Source organism: Pristiophorus japonicus, chromosome 12 (genome assembly GCF_044704955.1).
Source record: "Pristiophorus japonicus isolate sPriJap1 chromosome 12, sPriJap1.hap1, whole genome shotgun sequence".
Classification (NCBI taxonomy): Eukaryota; Metazoa; Chordata; class Chondrichthyes; family Pristiophoridae; genus Pristiophorus; species Pristiophorus japonicus.
In genome coordinates, this window is record NC_091988.1 from 170,483,754 (window position 1) to 170,501,521 (window position 17,768).

A 17,768-nucleotide genomic window follows, 5' to 3' on the forward strand; every position below is an offset into this window, starting at 1 on the left:
TCTCGGGTGTCGGGGCAGGGGGGGGGGGGGGAGAGCGGGTGTCGGGGCGGGGGGGGGGGGGAAGCGGGTCTCGGTCGGGGCAGGGGGGAGCGGGTCGCGGGTGTCGGGGCGGGGGGGCGGGGAGCGGGTCGCGGGTCGGGGGGGGAGTGGGTCGGCGGGGGGGGAGAGCGAGTGTCTGGTCGGGCGGGGAGCAGGAGCTGGCCGTGGGAGGAGCCTCATTCACGCAGCCCCAGTGAGGCCATTGGGCCAGGGCTAGGGGCTGCGTGCTTCGGGCCCCTCCCACACAGTTCGGTGCCTGGAGCTACTGCACTTGCGTGCCGACTGTAGCGCGCATGTGCAGAGGTCCCAGCACTGTTTTCAGCGCCGGGACCTGGCTCCGCCACCCCCACAGCTCGTGCCGGCTGCGCCGAGTGCCAGAGGACCTGTAAGTAGGTGGAGAATATCGAGGATTTTTTTAGGCGCCGTTTTAGGCGCGAAAAACGGGCGCCCAGCTCGGAGGGGCGCCCGTTTTTTTTCTTGTGGAAACTTGGGCCCCATGTTCCTACATGTTTAAAGTTACCCATTGCATCTATACAAATGCTCATGGTTGTAAGACTAAAAGTGCCCAGGTGAATAATTTAAAAATACGTTTTTGATTATTTGCTTCTGAATGTAATGGTGAAACATTGCATTTTAAGAACTTTGCTGACTACTTGACCAGGATCTAAATATAGAGTAGTGATCTTATGTTGCAAACTTCCCATCAATGCAGAATATGTAGCTCCCAGTCACCAGTACAATGGTCCAGAATTTGCATCTGGAAGCTTCCCGCAGGTGGATGCCTCTGACTGCAAACATTTCTGTGAAAGTACCTGTTGGTCCCGGAGGTTCGGAGACTTGTGGTCTTGGGCCTCTACGCGAAGGCCTTTTTTGAAAATTAAATTTACATATTTTAAAGGGTCTAAAAATAAACTTATCTTATTTAACAGAATTTTAAATGTTTAAATTATTTTTAAAAATATATTTTTTTGCATTTTAAAAGTCTTGCGTTGATCAGTTGTAAGTATTTGAAGAACATTTGCTGGGCAGGCGTTGGGGAAATAGCCAAACTCTTCATCTGCGGAGGCCCTTTACTTTCGAATGTGGTGGATCTTTCAAGAGAATTCATAGAATCAGAGAAATTTACAGCATGGAAGAAGGCCATTTCGGCTCATCGTGTCTGCGCCAGCCAACAAAGAGCTATCCAGCCTAATTCCACTTTCCAGCTCTTGGTCCGCAGCCCTGTAGGTTACGTCACTTCAAGTGCACATCCAAGTACCCTTTAAATGTGGTAGGGTTTCTGCCTCTACCACTATTTCAGGCAGTGAGTTCCAGATTCTGGGTGAAGAAATTTCCCCTCAAATCCCCTTTAAATCTCCTACCAATTACTTAAAATCTATGCCCCCCCCCCCCCACCCCTGGTTGTTGATCCCTCTGCTAAGGGAAACGGGTCCTTCCTATCAACTCTATCTAGGCCCCTCATAATTTTATAAACCTAAATAAGATCTCCCCTCAGCCTCCTCTGTTCCAAAGTAAACAAACCCAGCCTATCCAATCTTTCCTCATAGCTAAAATTCTCCAGTCCAGGCAATATCCTCATAAATCTCCGTACCCTCTCTAGTGCAATCGCATCTTTCCTGTAATATGGTGACCAGAACTGCTTGCGGTACTCTGGCTGTGGCCTAACTAGTGTTTTATACAGTTCAAGCCCCTGCTCTTGTATTCTAAGCCTTGGCTAAGAAAGGCAAGTATCCCGTATGTCTTCTTAACCACGTTATCTACCTGGCCTGCTACCTTCAGGGATCTATGGACATGCACGCCAAGGTCCCTTTGTCCCTCTACACTTTTCAGTGTCCTACCATTTAATGTGTATTCCCTTGCCTTGTTAGCCCTCCCCAAATGTATTACCTCACACTTCTCCGGATTGAATTCCATTTGGCACTGTTCTGCCCACCAGACTAGCTCATTGATATCTTCCTGCAGTCCACAGCTTTCTTCTTCATTATCAACCACACAGCTGATTTTAGTATCATCTGCAAACTTTTTAATCATACCCTCAACATTCAAGTCTAAATCATTGATACATGCCACAAAAAGCAAGGGACCTAGTACTGAGCCCTGCGAAACCCCACTAGAAACAGCCTTCCAGTGACAAAAATACCCATCAACCATTACCCTTTGCTTCCTGCCTCTGAGCCAATTTTGGATCCAACTTGCCACTTTGCCCTGGATCCCATGGGCTTTTACTTTCGTGACCAGTCTGCCATGTGCCTTATCAAAAGCCTTGCTAAAATCCATATACACTACATCAAACGCACTACCCTCATTGACCCTTCTTCTTACCTCCTCAAAAAATTCAATCAAGTTAGTCAGAAACGACCTTCCCATAACAAATCCATGCTGACTGTCTTTGATTAATCTGTGTCTTTATAAATGAAGATCTATCTTGACCCTCAGAATGTTTTCCAATAATTTTCCGACCACCGAGGTTAGTCTGACTGGCCTGTAATAACCCGGTCTATCTCTTTCTCCATTTTCAAACAAAGGTACCACGTTAGCAGTCCTCCAGTCCTCCGACACCACACCTGTAATTCTTGAAAGATCGCAAGTTCCGGATTTAGGCTCATGCACTTTGCATACCTAAACACGGATCTTGTGGGGACCCCATGGGCGCATGCACACCTTGTACCTGCCCGTGGGGAGCGCGAATTCAGGGCCATTGTTTTCTAATTATTATGCTGCCTTTTTATATGGGCATGTAGTATTAACTATCTCTGAACTGTAAAAATATATTTTTATCAATCAGCAGCAAAATTTCACCACTGGTCTTTCACCACCCTCTACATCTTGTTAAGTTTTTAGTACTTTAAGGTTCATTTGTTTGGGTGATTTTGTTTTGCAATTTTACTGAACTCTGACTGTTAAAGAATTTGCATTTTATAGTATCTTTTATGACCTCAGGACATATCGAAGTGCTCTACAGCTAATGAATAACTTTTTGAAATATAGCCACTGTTGTAATGTAGGTAAATGTGGCAACACAGTAAGGTGCCACAAACAGCAGTGTGATAAATGACCAATATCTGTTTTAATGTTGGTTGAGGGATAAATATTGGCCAGGACACTGGATGAACTTCTCTACTCTTTGATTGAATAATGTCCTCCAGAGCGGGCAGACAGGGCTTCAGTTTAACATCTCATTGAAAGGCACCCTCTCAGTACTGCACCGAAGTGTCTAGAATCAAAGAACGGACCATTCTATTATTGGCCACATAGCATCAGGCCTTCTTGGAGTTTAGGACTAGTGCAGTTTTTTTTTAAAAAAGTGTTCTGAAATGTTTCCCTGCCTTTTCTCTTTACTGATGCTAACAAACCTGCTGTTTTTGTACCATTTTCTGCTTTTAATTCAATTTATACAATTTTTTCCATATTTGTAAAAAGAAAGAACTTGTATTTATATAGTACCTTTTAATACCTCCGGATGCTATAGAAGTGTTTCTAAATTGTAGTTATTGTTCTAATGTATTTCATAATTTATTACATAATAACGATACCCTCTGTGTTGCAATTTGTATTCATGCTTTCTCAGTGAAAATACTATATTTTTTCATTGAGGATCACTGACAAACTTTCCATTTTTGTTAACAGATTGGGTGGTGATAAAATACTTCTGCTTTCAACTGCTGCATGGGGATCAGTAATCACCCTAACTCCACTTATTGCATACTGCAGCTCTGCACCACTGGTTGTTTTAACCATATCCAGATTCCTAATGGGCCTGTTACAGGGTGAGTAGCAACAATGAGGGAAAGGGACTAGAGATTTTCTCTTTACATTATGTTTTAGACCATTTCAGAGTGGATGAATGCTGGATTTTCTCTAATACTTTGCATTGCTATTTTCCATGCAGCCGGACTGGGTGACTCCTAGCCAGGAATTTGCATATGATGTCACTGTTAATTAAAAGTGTTAGCTTGCCAGACAGTTGCTGCCTTTTTCATCAAAAAGCCCCCAAAATCCAGTGTTTTTCCCACCAACCTGTGGGGAAAAAAAAAAGAGGCCCAAAGATAGGATTCAAAACAACGAGGGATATCAGAGTGGTGGCGGTCCAGTTCACGGGACACTGGCGCCATTGCTCAGGCAGGAAGTAGCTGCACCCTGGGATGGGCTGTTTCTGGCTGAATTGGGCTGGAGGCAAGGTCCCAGTGGGATGGATTAAACAAGTAAAGGGGCACGGGTTTTGGGTGGATATAATAGTAACTTAAAGGAGAAAAAGGGATGAGGGCAGAGGTCAGAGTACAAAATGAAAAATAACATAGTTAGGGTACAGAAAAGGGTATAGGAAATAATAATAAAGCAAGCTTAAAAAATAAAGCAGGAGTAATGAAAAATAAAAACATATTAAGTTGCCTGTACAGCAATGTACAGAGAATCAGCAATCAAAAAAATAATTAGAAATGAGGAAGTTGGTGTAATAGGAATAACTGAATCCCCAATACAACATCATGCTGCCCCTTGAACAGTCGCAGATCTTTTGCCTTCATTAGCCCAACAACATACTATTCTAGGTAATCACCACACGGTGTGAAAAAGCACTTCCTAACATCGGTTCTGAATTTGCCTTTTCCCAAGGTATTGTTGGTGCATCATTAACACAGAGATCTTCAGTGATCATTTTAAGTTCTCTTAATGGTCTGGCTTAGTAGATCTTTAATGATCTATTCAATACACACCATTTAAATTACATTTTCAAAAACATGTAGAATAATAAAATGCAAAGGTATGTTGGTGGGGATTCTTTTTATTTGACTGTTTAATGTTGTTGGCAAGCCATACTTAAGCAGTTTGAAGCAGTGTTCTTGCTGTAGTATCTTGTGAAGTGAAATGTACATTAATATGGCTGCAGTAAGATGAGAGATCTGTGGCAAGGTCTTGATGGAGATATAATAATAAATAGTAGATTGTTTGTGCCAAAAAGCATTGGCTGGACTTTAATAATTTTACAATGAAAGCAGGTAACTTGCAGTTTTGTTTTTAATTTCTGCAAATATTTTGATGGCCAAAGAATACCAACTTATATTTTGGAGGGACCAGTATTAGCAGAACATCTGTTAACCAAATAATTTTATGTATCAGGAATATCTTTTCAAATTCTCTGGCATTCCATAAAAGGGGATTTTAACTGCCTACTCCCACTCCCCCCCCCCCCCCCCCCCCGGGCCAGCAGAAACCGGGTAGAAGGGCAGTTAAAATGGAGACTTAATTGCTGGCCTTCCGCCCCAATCGTGCCGACTGCAATTTTAAGCGCCAAGGACATCTACCGAAGTCTGTGGGGTCCTTGTTTAAAAAAGCAGATTTGCCTCCGATGAGGTCATCGGAGCCTGACTGGAATCTTAACGTGATGCCTGACCAGGAAAGCTGTGGTGGTTTCCCTGCCAGGCCAAACCTCTCGGGAAGTGGATCCCGGGCCAGAAGAGGCCCGAGAAGGTAAATTATGACTCAACAACAACAATTGGAGTTTGTATAGTGCCTTTAAAATCGTAAAATGTCCCAAGGCGCACCTGGCCACTTACCTTCGAACCGGGGGCAGTTGAACTTGCTGCTGACTACTTTGGTCAGGAAGTCGGCTGGCGCGTGTCAATGAAGCCTGGCCGTTAAAATCAGTTGAACCTCCCCATTGCTGCTTCTGGAGGGGCCACTGCTCGCTGGGCCAAGTTCCTGCCCAGGAGTTCAAATCCATGCCTGACTGACCATGTTGAGCGTTTAAGATGTGCATTTTAGAATTATGCTGCTGACTTGCTTGAGACTGTGACTTTCATGTCAGTAAATTCATGTACGTGTTCACAAAATAATTACAAACAAGGAAGGCAATGTGGCCCATCCTAATTCATCTATCCAGAGATCCTCCCCCATTGTAGCATCCAATTGTTTCGTAAATGATTCCACTAAATGCTTCCATTACTCTATCTGGGTTTTACTCCACATGTTGATTACTCTTTGTGTGAAGAGGAATTTCCTGATATCAGTAAAATAACCTTTTACTAGTTTAAAGTTGTGCCCCCTCGTTCTACTCCCACAGTTTAAAGTAATATACTAGGTTAACTGTTTCAAAACCTTTAAAGCATCTTGTATACCTCTACAAGATCACCCTTCTGATATCTCCTATCTAAGCTGAAAAGCCCAAGCCTATCCAGTCTTTCCTCATAGCTCAGATCTCTTACACTTGGCATCAACCTTGTGGCTCTTCTCTGCACCATCTCCAGCACATCTTCATACGTCTTCATTGTTTCTTGACCAACAGAACAGGACACAGTATTCAAGGTTTTGTCTGACTAAAGCAATGGTACTGTTTGATTACTACCTCCTCTGACTTATATTCCAATGTTTTAGCTATATAGTTCAACATCTTATTAGTTTTGTTGATTGCTGCTTTGCAGATGGTTGGGCATATTTAGCGTCAGGTCTACTAAGACTCCCAGGTCTCTTTCAACTTTGTTCTAAGCTATGTGAACATCATTCATGTTGTCTATTTTTCCTGCCTATGTGTAACATTGAGTATTGTGTTGAAGCAACTGTATTTCCTGTAATGCATTGATAGTTTTCAAGTAATCCATAGGAATGTGAGAATGTAGTCTGTGTATGTGTTGTTCCATAGTCTTTATTAAACATATCTTGCAACTTGTTTATCTACTAAAAGGAAGATCTGCTTTTTATCTGGTCTCAGCACAAAAAATCTACACATACATTAATCCAGAGCTCCAGGTCAAAGACGGTGTCTTGAACTTCACGCATTGCTAGAACGTTCAATTATTAACACAGGTCGACGAGTTCAGTAACTCCATTGTACTCGGCACTAAAATTTTCTGTTGCATGTTTTTTCAACCCATCCTGGTTATGTTGTGGTTTATAATAAGAAAATGCAACATTATCCCACCTTGAGCTAAATTTAAAAGGTGTATAAAAATGAGTTTAGTTTAGACCATTGAGAATGGAAGCAGCAAAGCAGGAGGGAAAACAATTGTACAGGCCAAATAATGGGGTGCTTGAAGTAGAAGATCTGTGTATGCAACTGTGTTCTCCATCATACATTTTCAAGCTGGAGTCCCCAAACCTTAAGATGTCTGAAGTAATCAGATTTCCTTTTTTTTTGTATCTCTATGTACTAATTTAAAAAATGTTTTCAACAGTGATGGCATTATTTTCCTTTGGATAGCTGACACTATCTTTCAGAAGTGAAATAGGTCCCTTGTAGTGTGCCAAATATTAGCAGGGAAATCCTGGGTGTGTGACAATATTAGAAAGGAATACCTAGGAGTTTGTCAATATTAACAGGAGGTTACCACAGAGTAAAGCTTGAAAATCTCAGTTGCGATGAGTGAAATATAGAAAGTTGCCTTAACTCTCTGTTGCTGGAGCTTTGGGTTAAACTTTGGTTAATATGTGTATACAGCATCATGAAATAACAAGTCATAACTATGTAAACTGGAAACTGTAGAATAACTGCTTGAAATTAAAAATTGCACCAACTACTAATCACGTTCTATAATATAAAATTATTTTGGTGTTTTTCAAAGTAGAGTTTATTGAGGTTTTACATTTATGATAATAGAACTGCTTGGGTTGGCTCAAGTATGGATTATGGTATTGATACTGGCTGGACTTCAGCAGATAAAGAATTTATCATGTTAGTCTTTAACAGATTAGCATTTACCGCAGTTGGTGAGGATCTGAATTTCAGAACTATAGCTGAAAATAGAAAATCGGATTACTTCAGAGACATCTTAAGGGGACCCCAGCTTGAAAATGTATTATCGGAGAACACAATTAGACACACATAAGCATGCCATTATTTATTCTGAATTTGTTCTGAAAATCAGAACTATAGCTGAAAATCAGTCTTGTACATAACAAACCCAGGCTCCTTCAATCTCAGGATTTGCAGATTCTGTATGTGACATTATAGTTGTGTTTGTTTTCTATCAGTTCTAACTACATTTTCACCTGTTGTATGTGTTAAATTTGCTTTTTCTCCTCTGGTTTCCTTCCAATATCCCTCTTCCCTTTCTTTACTGAGTGGTTTATGATTCCATTGGTAGCACTTTCCCCACAGCACCCTACCCAAGTGGCTATTCTTTGTGTGAGCATCAGAGAGATATTTGACTGTAGGGTTCATATCAATTGAGTCCAACTCTGTCCTTGCCTGGTACTTGCATGTGTATTTCCAGCAGCGGTTAACACGCTGGAGCCGGAGCAATGCTGATTTGTTTTTGTCCTTTTTTATACTGAGTACCAAGCTGATTTTAATCTGATTTTCCTGGTTCTGGTCATGCATGGTGCTGAACTAAGGGGGAGTTGCTTTTGTACATATTTATTTGCTAGTATTATAAAATTTGTTTAACAAAATCAGTTTTTGTCGTCACTCCAAGTTACACACCATCCTGACTTGGAAATATAGCGCTGTTCATTCATCGTTGTTGGGTCAAAATCCTGGATCTCCCTCTGTAACAGCACTGTGGGAGCAGCACCTTCACCACATGGACTGTTGCGGTTCAAGAAGGCAGCACACCACCATCATCTCAAGGGCAATTAGGAATAGGCAATAAATGCTGACCTTGCTAGCGACGCCCACATCCCATGAACGGATAAACAAAAACTTGATCATGTTACCTAAGCATAATTTGCCTTTAACAAATCCGTGCCGGCTTTACTTACTTAATCCACAATTGTCCAAGTGATTGTCAATTTTGTCGCTGATTATCATTTATAAGATCTTCTCCACTACCGAGGTTAAATTGTGACTGGCTTGTAGTTGCTGGGTTTATCCTTGCATGCTTTTTTAAACAAGGGTGTAACATTTGCAGTTCTCCAGTCCACTGGCACCACTCCTGTATCGAAGAAGGATTGGAAGATTATGGCCAGTACCTCCGCAATTTCCACCTTAACTTCTCTCAGCATCCTGGGATGCCTCCCATCCGGTCCTGGTGACTTATCTTAGTACAGCCAGCCTTTCAAAGACGCGGCAGCGCTAAGCTGAGCCGTGCGCCCCTCTCCCGAGCATGCACCCCGCTACCTCCCCAGAAAGGAAGTGGAGCGCTTGATTTAGCACTCCACTTCCTTTCGGGGGCGCTAACCCCAATTTATCATGAGAGGCGAAACTTTTGCGCCTGCCGCAAAGTCTCGCGCCTCGCAAGTGTTACAGCCCTCAAAAGGGGCACACTCAAATTTCTAGGCCCATGAGTCTTAAAAGTCGGGCTTACCGTTACCTCTGGCTGCTTCTCTCGCTCTCTTAGTTAAAGTCTTAATTCAAATGATTATTTATAATTATATTAATTGGTTTATCTATTTAAGTTAGAGAGAACAAAAAGGTTAATATTCACCCACCAATCACCTGCCTGCTGTCCTGTGACGTCACTCCTTGTTTTTTTTGCTGTTCTTTTGGAATTTGCCTGGATTTGTGCTGCTGCCGACTCCTTCCAAGTCCGCACTGTCCTCGGATCCCGCTCTGTTTAAGTACTGCCGCCTCTGATGCTGAATCCTTCTAGGTCGAAATATGTTGAAATACCCCTCCGTCACATTTAGAGTTTAAGAAGTTTGAAGAAATTTCTAAATATTTTAATTCTGAAAAATGGTCATCGTAATTAAGCTAAATAATAATTACATAGCATAATATTTTCATATCTTTTTTTTTTGGGCAATTTAGGTGTTTATTATCCATCCCTGGCAAGTCTATTGTCCAATAAGGTGCGGGACAGTGAACGGGGGTTTACCTCCAGTGCAGTATTCACGGGCGCGCAGGTTGGGTAAGTCACATCTTTCAGGTTAATTGCAAGATGACGTCCCTAGGCTGAGGTAGAAAAGACCAATCTTAACAACAGATGACAATGCTGTGTGTATTACCAGAAAACGAGATGAACAAATGGACATAGGTTTATCACTAATATCTGAAAAATAACTAGTAAATGTATTAGAAATGTTGTAGGTTAGAAATTACAGTTCCTATTATTAGTAAACAAATGCTTAATGTATTCATGCCGTCCCTCTGTAAACTATTTGAACACTGGCATTAACCTGTTCATTTTAAATGGACTAATAGCTCTGCCAAGATAATGAATAAAGCAATATCATACTAAGTGTCCTTCCACTTCTAACATCAGCAATAGCGTCTTGGCTGATTCTGCTACTGATGCAATGCTGCAATTTCCTGCTTTAGTTTCTTCAAGTGTTTTGACTGCTTAGGTTTAGCAACTTGATTTGCAGAATGCAGCATCTTGAGTATGAAACTTTAGCTTGTCTTGACCCAGTCCCGACTGACTATGTGTCACAGCACATACTACACACAGTTTGATCTTATTAGCAACCCCAACCAGAGATGGCTAGTGTGGAAAATGTAATTGTGCACTGCAGTAATCTGTTGAGTTTCAGGGTTATAGAGGGAATCTTACTGGATATCTAATAGGTGTTGTATCTGGCTCTGGATTAATAGTGGGTGATAGTGTCGTTCCCTGACACAGGCATCCCTTGTGAAGCAGTCACACTATAAAACAAATAATAGACTCCTGTTAGATTCTGTTTACTTCTGTGAAAGAGCCTTAGCTAGTATTATCATTTCTTCTATTTCTTCCCTTCCCCCACCTTACTTTGAATAAACCTGCTTACTGATTTGAAAAAAAACTTGCCTTTTATATAGTTCTTTTCACAACCTCAGGACATCCCAAAGTGCTTGACAGTCAATTAAATACTTTTAAAATGTAGTCACTGTTGTAATGTAGGAATCTTAGCAGCCAAATTAGGCAGAGCAAAGACCCACAAACAGCATAATAACCAGATAATCTGTTTTGGGGATGTTCAGTGAGGGATACATATTGGCCAGGACACCGGGGAGGACTTCCCTGCTCTTTCTTGAAATTGTGCCATGCGATCTGTTCACCTGAGAGGTTGGACGGGGCTTTAGTTTAATTGTCTCATCCGAAATACACCACCTCCGACAGTGCAGCACTCCCACAGTACTGCACTGGAGTGTCAGTCTAGATCTTTTGCTAAAGTCTCTAGAGTGGGATTTGCAACTATGACCTTCTAACTCAGCGGTGAGAGTGCTACCACTGAGCTATGACTGAGAGTATGATTTGAACCAAGCTTCACCTTGTCTAGTGTTAACTTGGTCCACCTTTTTAAAAAAAAATACATGTACAAAAGACATTGATATGTAGTTGAACTCACCCTGAGTCATGCTATTGTACAAGTATATATGGAGCAGAGTGAGTCACTATAGGAACAACTGGCGTCACTGAAACAGAGAAGGTATCTACGACAAACCTGAATTCATATCACATCCAAATACAAGGGCTAAATGAAACGGTTAGGTTTTTTGAGATGAATGCAACAGCAACAACTTGCATTTATATCATGCCTTTAATGTCGAAAAATATCCCAATGTGCTTCATGGAAGCATTATTAAACAAAAAAAAAGTCACCAGGGAACAATCAGGTTTGGAAAGAGTAAAGGTTTTACTGGGGACAAGGGCATCAAAGGTAAAGGAGAGGGAGTGGTTGAGCAGATTGGCAGTTACAGAAGTCTCGTGGTGAATGAAGGTCTTAAGGTTAGTCAGTTGGAAGTTTGAAAGTGCAGTTGTTAGTGACTTGGGAGAGAATTTATTCTAGAGGCAGATGAAAAATGAAGTGGGGTTGGAAGGAGATAACGGGATGTGAATGGTGAAGGATACAAGGCAGTGGTTAGAGATGGCCTTTTCTGTAATCAAGGCCATAGGAGTGGAGAGGTAAGGTAAGGTAGCAAGATCAAAAGGGTGGCAATGAATGTGTGTAGGAGAGTTGAATCGAGGGAAAGATTAAGGGAGAACAGGAGGGCAGAAAACTCAGGAGAGGGGGAAAAGTGAGTTGAGATGGAGATTGAAGACACTGAGGATGAGGAATTGCTCAGTGCAGAGGCTGAGGGCGGAAAGGTGGGAGGATATCTTGGTGAGAAACTTAGTAAAATAATTATTTCTTTCGCAGAACCCCACTTTTTTCATCCGCCCCTAGAATAAATTCTCCCCCAAGTCACTTACAACTGCACTTTCAAACTTCCAACTGACTAACCTTAGGACCTCCATTCACCACGATACTTCTGTAACTGCCAATCTGCTCAACCACACCCTCTCCTCTACCTTGTCCCCAGAACACACATACAGATATTTCCTTTTGTTATCGCTAGACTCAATTATTCCCATGCTCTCCCAGCCAGCCTCCCATCTTCCACCCTCCATAAACTTGAGCTCATCTAAAACCCGTATTTTAACTCACGCCAAGTCCCATTAACCCATTACCTCTGTGCTCACTGGCTCCCCAGTTCATCAACTTTTATAATGTGAATTTTCTTGTTCAAATCCCTTCATGGCTTCGTCTCCCCCAACCCAATCTCTGTAACCTCCTTCAGCCCTTCAACCCTCTGAGATCTCTGCATTCTTCCAACTCTGGTCTCTTGTTCATACCCCACTTCCTTCACCCCGCCATTGGCAGCTATGCCTTCAGCCACGGAGGCCCTAAACTCTGGAATTCCCTCCCTCTGCACCTCTCTCTCCTCCATTAAGATACTGCTTAAAACTTAACTCTTTGACCAAGCTTTTAGTCACCTGTTCTAATATTTCCTTTGGCTTGATATCCATTTTTGTCTATTTTGTCTGGTATGTTTTACTACTTTAAAGGCGCTATAAAAAATATATGTTGTAGTTGATGTTACTGGTCACGTTTACATGGTATGACAATGAGCTGTATCAAAGCATGGTACTGTATTGAAAAGTGGAAATTGCTGATGCTCTATTGGAAAATAATTCTGTGAAAATAACAACCAGTTCTGATAATTGTTTTAAAAGGTATTGATTAGTTACTTAGTTGCTACAGTTCATAGTTCAATTAATGAGATGCACTGTAAGCAGTACTGGGACAAAGAAAATGCTGACTCTTTATGGTGGGTGATCACTTGGCATTGCATGGCAATGAAGTCTGCCCCTTTTTTTGTTTCTATAGAACATTATTAATCGGGGCTGTTGGATCAGTGTTGTTGGACATGTATGGCTGGGGGAGTGTTTTTTTCTTATCTGGCCTGTTTTCCATACTGTGGGCCTACTGTATGTGGAAATACCTCCTTAAAGGAAAAGGTAAATATACATTGTCACTTAGTTATAATTGCTGTCTATCATTTTTTGGTCTTTAGTGAGAATTGCTATTCCTTTGTCAGTTATATTCATATCTTTATGACATTGGTAACAATTTATGTCATATAGACCAGATTATATCTTTGGAAAGTTTGGGCAACAGTCTAGTGAATTCAAAGAACAATAAAGTTCCATGGAGAAAATTGTTTAGAAGTGCTCCTGTCTGGTAAGTAACTGCAGTGTTCTTTCTAGATGGCTTAAGAAAGAAAGAATCTGCATTTATATAGCATCTTTCATGACCTGAGGGATAAATATTGGCCAGGACACCAGGAGATCTCCACTGCTCTTCTTCAAATAGTGCCATGGGATCTTTTATGTCCAGCTAAAAGGGCAAATGAAGCCTTGGTTTAACATCTTATCTGAAGGACAGCACACCTGACAGTGCAGTACTTGCTCACTATTGCACTGAAGTATCAGCCTGGTTTGTGTGCTCAAGCCTTGGAGTGGTGCTTGAACTCATGATCTTTTAACTCCGAGTTTAAACGTAGCCTACAATTATGATTTGTTGTGACAAGTTATTTATTATGACATTGAGCTCAATTTTCCCCAAAGCTTTTTTTTTTGAATACTTGAAGAGTTATTCCTGTTTTTTGCGGCTCAAGTATGCCCCCAAAATATGTTCTAAGTTTCCCCGTTTGATTTCTTCATTTTGGCGCGACCTAACCTGTCCTTTAGTTTTGGGAGTGGAGCCTTGATCTGTGCCAAAAAGAGTGGGTTGCCACGGTAACCAGGGTCACAATGCGGGCTGAGGCTGCAAAGTGAAACATACAGCCAGCTCGCAATACATTAAAATACATTGCAGCAACTTAAAAACACATTAAAATACATTGCAGCAACTTAAAAATACATTAAAATACCTTGCAGCAACTTAAAAATACATTAAAATACCTTGCAGCAACTTACCTCCAATTATTAAAGTGTTTCCCCCTCCCGATGTCAGTGCCGAATCCCGCCCCTATCCCCGGCCGAATGGCCTCCTGGTCAGCTCCCCTGCCCGCCCCTAGGCCCCAGTGGCTTGCCGGCCCGCTCCCCCTCCCCAACCCTGGCCGAGTGGCCTCCCCCAACCCCCCCCCTAGCCCTGAGTGCCTTGCCAGTCTGCTTCCCCCGCCTGCTCCTAGCCCCGAGTGGCTTGCCGGTCCGCTCTCCTGCCCATAGCCCTGGCCAAGTGGCCTCCCCGCCCGTTCCCCCGCCCGCTCCTAGCTCCGAGTGCCTTGCCGGTCCCGCTCCCCTAGTCCAGGCCGAACGGCCTCCCAGTCTGCTCCCTGCCCCTATCCCTGGTCGAGTGGCCTCCTCACTCCCGGTCCCCACACCTAACTTTACCCGAAAGGCTGCCCGCCACCCCCCCCCCCCCCAATCTCTCTCTCTCTATCTCTCTCTCACCTTTCCTGATGCTGCTGTCTGGGCATCTGCTGCACTTACCTGCGCTGATTTCCTTAACTCTCCAGAAGGTTTTTCTGCAGAGGGCACGTATGCTGGCCTGAGAAGAACTGGAGTAACTCTCAGTTGGCCAAGCTTTCCTAAATGGCCAGAATTGGCGCGGGCGGCAGGTTACGCCCCCTTTGGCTGAAAAAAACATACCTAAAGAAATCGTAACTAACTGAGTTAGGCTGGTGCAAATTGATCGGAGAAACTGTGGTTTTTTTAAACTTAGGCCAAAAAAAGCAGCCTGCTCCCAAAAAATGGCGCAAGTCACTGGGAAAAATTGAGCCCTTAAAAACTGGCACTTTCACTGTCTCTGGGACTTCGTGGCAATCTGGCAGCAAATTGCGCTACATACAGAAAGTGTAAAAATTGTGGATATGTTGCCCAGTGACACATTATTTTCCCTACATTGAAGTGATTAGAATATGAAGGGAAGCACTGCATCTCCAAAGGTGAGTGTTACTGCATTTTTTTAAATAACCTGGTTAAACTGCATTCAAATCTGAACTTGACGTGGTGGAACAAAGACAAACTAACCCGATCAATTCTGTAATTAGTAATTAAGAAAATTACAGTATTTATTTTGATTAACTTTGCATTTTTGGGCATTTTGCATTTTATGAAAAATCTGACTTTGTAAAGTTTATATTTTTAAAGTTTCCAGTCTAGGGCTTCCTACTTGGTCACAGTTGCCATATATAGTGTAAATCTACTTGGATCTGTTTGATTCTTACCTAATAGGACTTTCTTTCTTCTCTTGCTTTTGTTTTGTGGTTTTGAATTGTTATAGGAAAGGTTGGAGTGTGTGATGAGGGCTGATCTCTTTCAGGATTAATATTGGCTTTAAATGGCATAATAGGCCCTTTACAAGATGATGGTGCCCTTTTAATGCTTGCCGTTTTCTACATTAAAGGTGCTATATAAATACAAGTTGGTGTTGTTTATGAAAAGGATAAAGAACATAATCCTTATTGATCTTCTGCCACTAGGTGTCACTAGTCATTTGTAACATTCTTTGTAGTAAGAGTGCAGTACACACGAGAGATTTCTAGTGGTCGTGAAATGGTTATGCAGCAGTTCATTTCTCTGGAGAACAATTGGCGTGGAGTATGAAAGTTAATCTTCAGTGACTCTAGATTGAATTTGTGGCCTAAAATGTTGAACTATCAGCAGGATTTAATTGTTATTTTGTCTATAAGACACTGCATTGCAGGAGATGGAAATGGCTTTGTATGTGCAAAGCTTCTTTTAAAATTAGATTTGGAATATAACAAGCCGTTATACTACTCTAATTTACTTAGGAGAGGTTTCCCTTTGGCGGAGCTGGTTTTAGATGTGGTTTCCAGCCTCCAGATGGCAGTATTTACATTATAATTAACATAGTTGCATCTCAATGTGAGACCTCATCAGATGACTCAATAATTAACATGAATAGATTTAGACGTGGGTAGATTGATATTAAGAATTGTATCCGTTGCTTGGGTATAGCACATCTGTTGTACTTTGATGATTGGATATTTTGTCGCTATCCAAAAAGATTTATATTCTGTATTAAACTGAATTAAAGAGCCTTTTTATACACAGAGATGTATAATTTTTCCCCATGGTAAAAATAGCCAAATATATTTTAGTCTCTTTAATTGTTGAAGTATATTAGTTAAAGATTAGTGGTATCGTTGATGGAGAGATACTTACCTGATTTCAGTTTGGACTGTGAACCATAACTTAACCATAATACTTTATATGTGATGCTTCATTGCGTAGATTTTCTAGATTCCATATTTTCAAACAATGGGCAGAATTTTAACCCCTCTCCATTTGGTGGAAACCGGGCAGGGGACAGTTACTATGGAGCAGAGTGATTTGCCCTCTGGGTGTCCACCCCAATTTTAAATCACAAGCAGCAAGGATATCTGCCCAAAGCCGGCAGGGTCCTTCTCTAAATATGCAGATCGAGCTGCGGTGATGGAATCGAGGCCTGACTGCAATAATTAACCCAAGGCTTGAGCGGGGAGCAGTGGTGAGGCCTGTAGAATTCCAGAAAGGTAAAATAATTTTTTTTAAAGTTTCCTTATGAGCCAGAAGGAGAAGGTGTACTGCTCCGGGCTCCACAAGGAAATATTGGGCCCGAGCATTTCTTCCCCCTACCTGGCCATGATTCCTGACAGAACCTCCTCCTGATCAGTTAGCCAGGGGCTCTTTCCTTTGGTCCCTGGCAGCAGCCTTTTGCCACACAATTCTAATGGCTGGGCATTCGCTTCCCGGCGATTTCCAGGTCGTTTTAGTTGGGAAGTCGGCCAGCGACCTACTGATGACGCCCTGCCATTAAAACCGGCTGGGCTATCTTGCTTCTGCCCACAGATAGGCCGGGCACTTGCTGGGCCATGTTCCCACCTGGGACTCAAAGTCAACCCCAATATCTTCCATTCAGGATGATTCTCAGAGGTAAAGCAGGCAAATAGTATAACGGATTCTGGCTATTTGAGTGCATGAACAATCAATGGTAGTGCTTACTGAAATGTTGCAACTTTTTCCAGAAATATTCAATGTATGTGTTCATCGGATATCAACGGTAAAACATAATTTGAATCCTTGAGTAATTGAGTGACTCCTAAGTGCTACAGAATACTATTCTATCTTCCTTCCTCCCCCTCTGCCCCCTTCCACCAGTTGAGAGGACAGTAGCTTCTCCCAAGCTTTTAATAAGTTGCATGTGTGTTCTGGGTTGAGTTGCATAAGAAAGCATGGAATGAAGAAAGGCCATTTGGCCCATCAAGCTCACTCCTTCCATAGACCATGTATAATCCATACTCTCATGAGGTATGTGCCAACCTCGCCCCAACCAAATTTATTTTCCTCAAGTCAGCTTCTGTATAAATACTCCCTGATTGGCAAAGGTGATCCAATAAAACTTCTGAACATTTACTATCCCATTTGTAAACTATTCAACTCTGGTTCACTAGCCTCCACAGATAATGCAGCCAGCTAACATTACAGGAGCTATCCTGCCCTGTGGGAAGTCTTATAATTTCAGCCCATACTTATCTAATAATCTTGCATCCATTCCCAACCAGATATTAATCCACTTCCCTTTTTCGGAGCTAATCAACAAAGCATGAA

At 42.1% G+C, this 17,768-nt stretch overlaps 1 protein-coding gene across 1 annotated transcript in view; it reads left to right on the forward strand.

Moving 5' to 3' along the window:
• The window catches only part of slc17a9b (solute carrier family 17 member 9b), a 42,239-nt gene that overhangs the window by 12,132 nt on the left and 12,339 nt on the right, over nt 1–17,768 (forward strand). The window contains exons 3-6 of the mRNA XM_070896146.1: nt 3,667–3,806; nt 9,719–9,818; nt 13,039–13,169; nt 13,296–13,392. Coding sequence (XP_070752247.1) covers nt 3,667–3,806; nt 9,719–9,818; nt 13,039–13,169; nt 13,296–13,392 — 468 coding nt within the window. The remainder of the gene's footprint in view (nt 1–3,666; nt 3,807–9,718; nt 9,819–13,038; nt 13,170–13,295; nt 13,393–17,768) is intronic.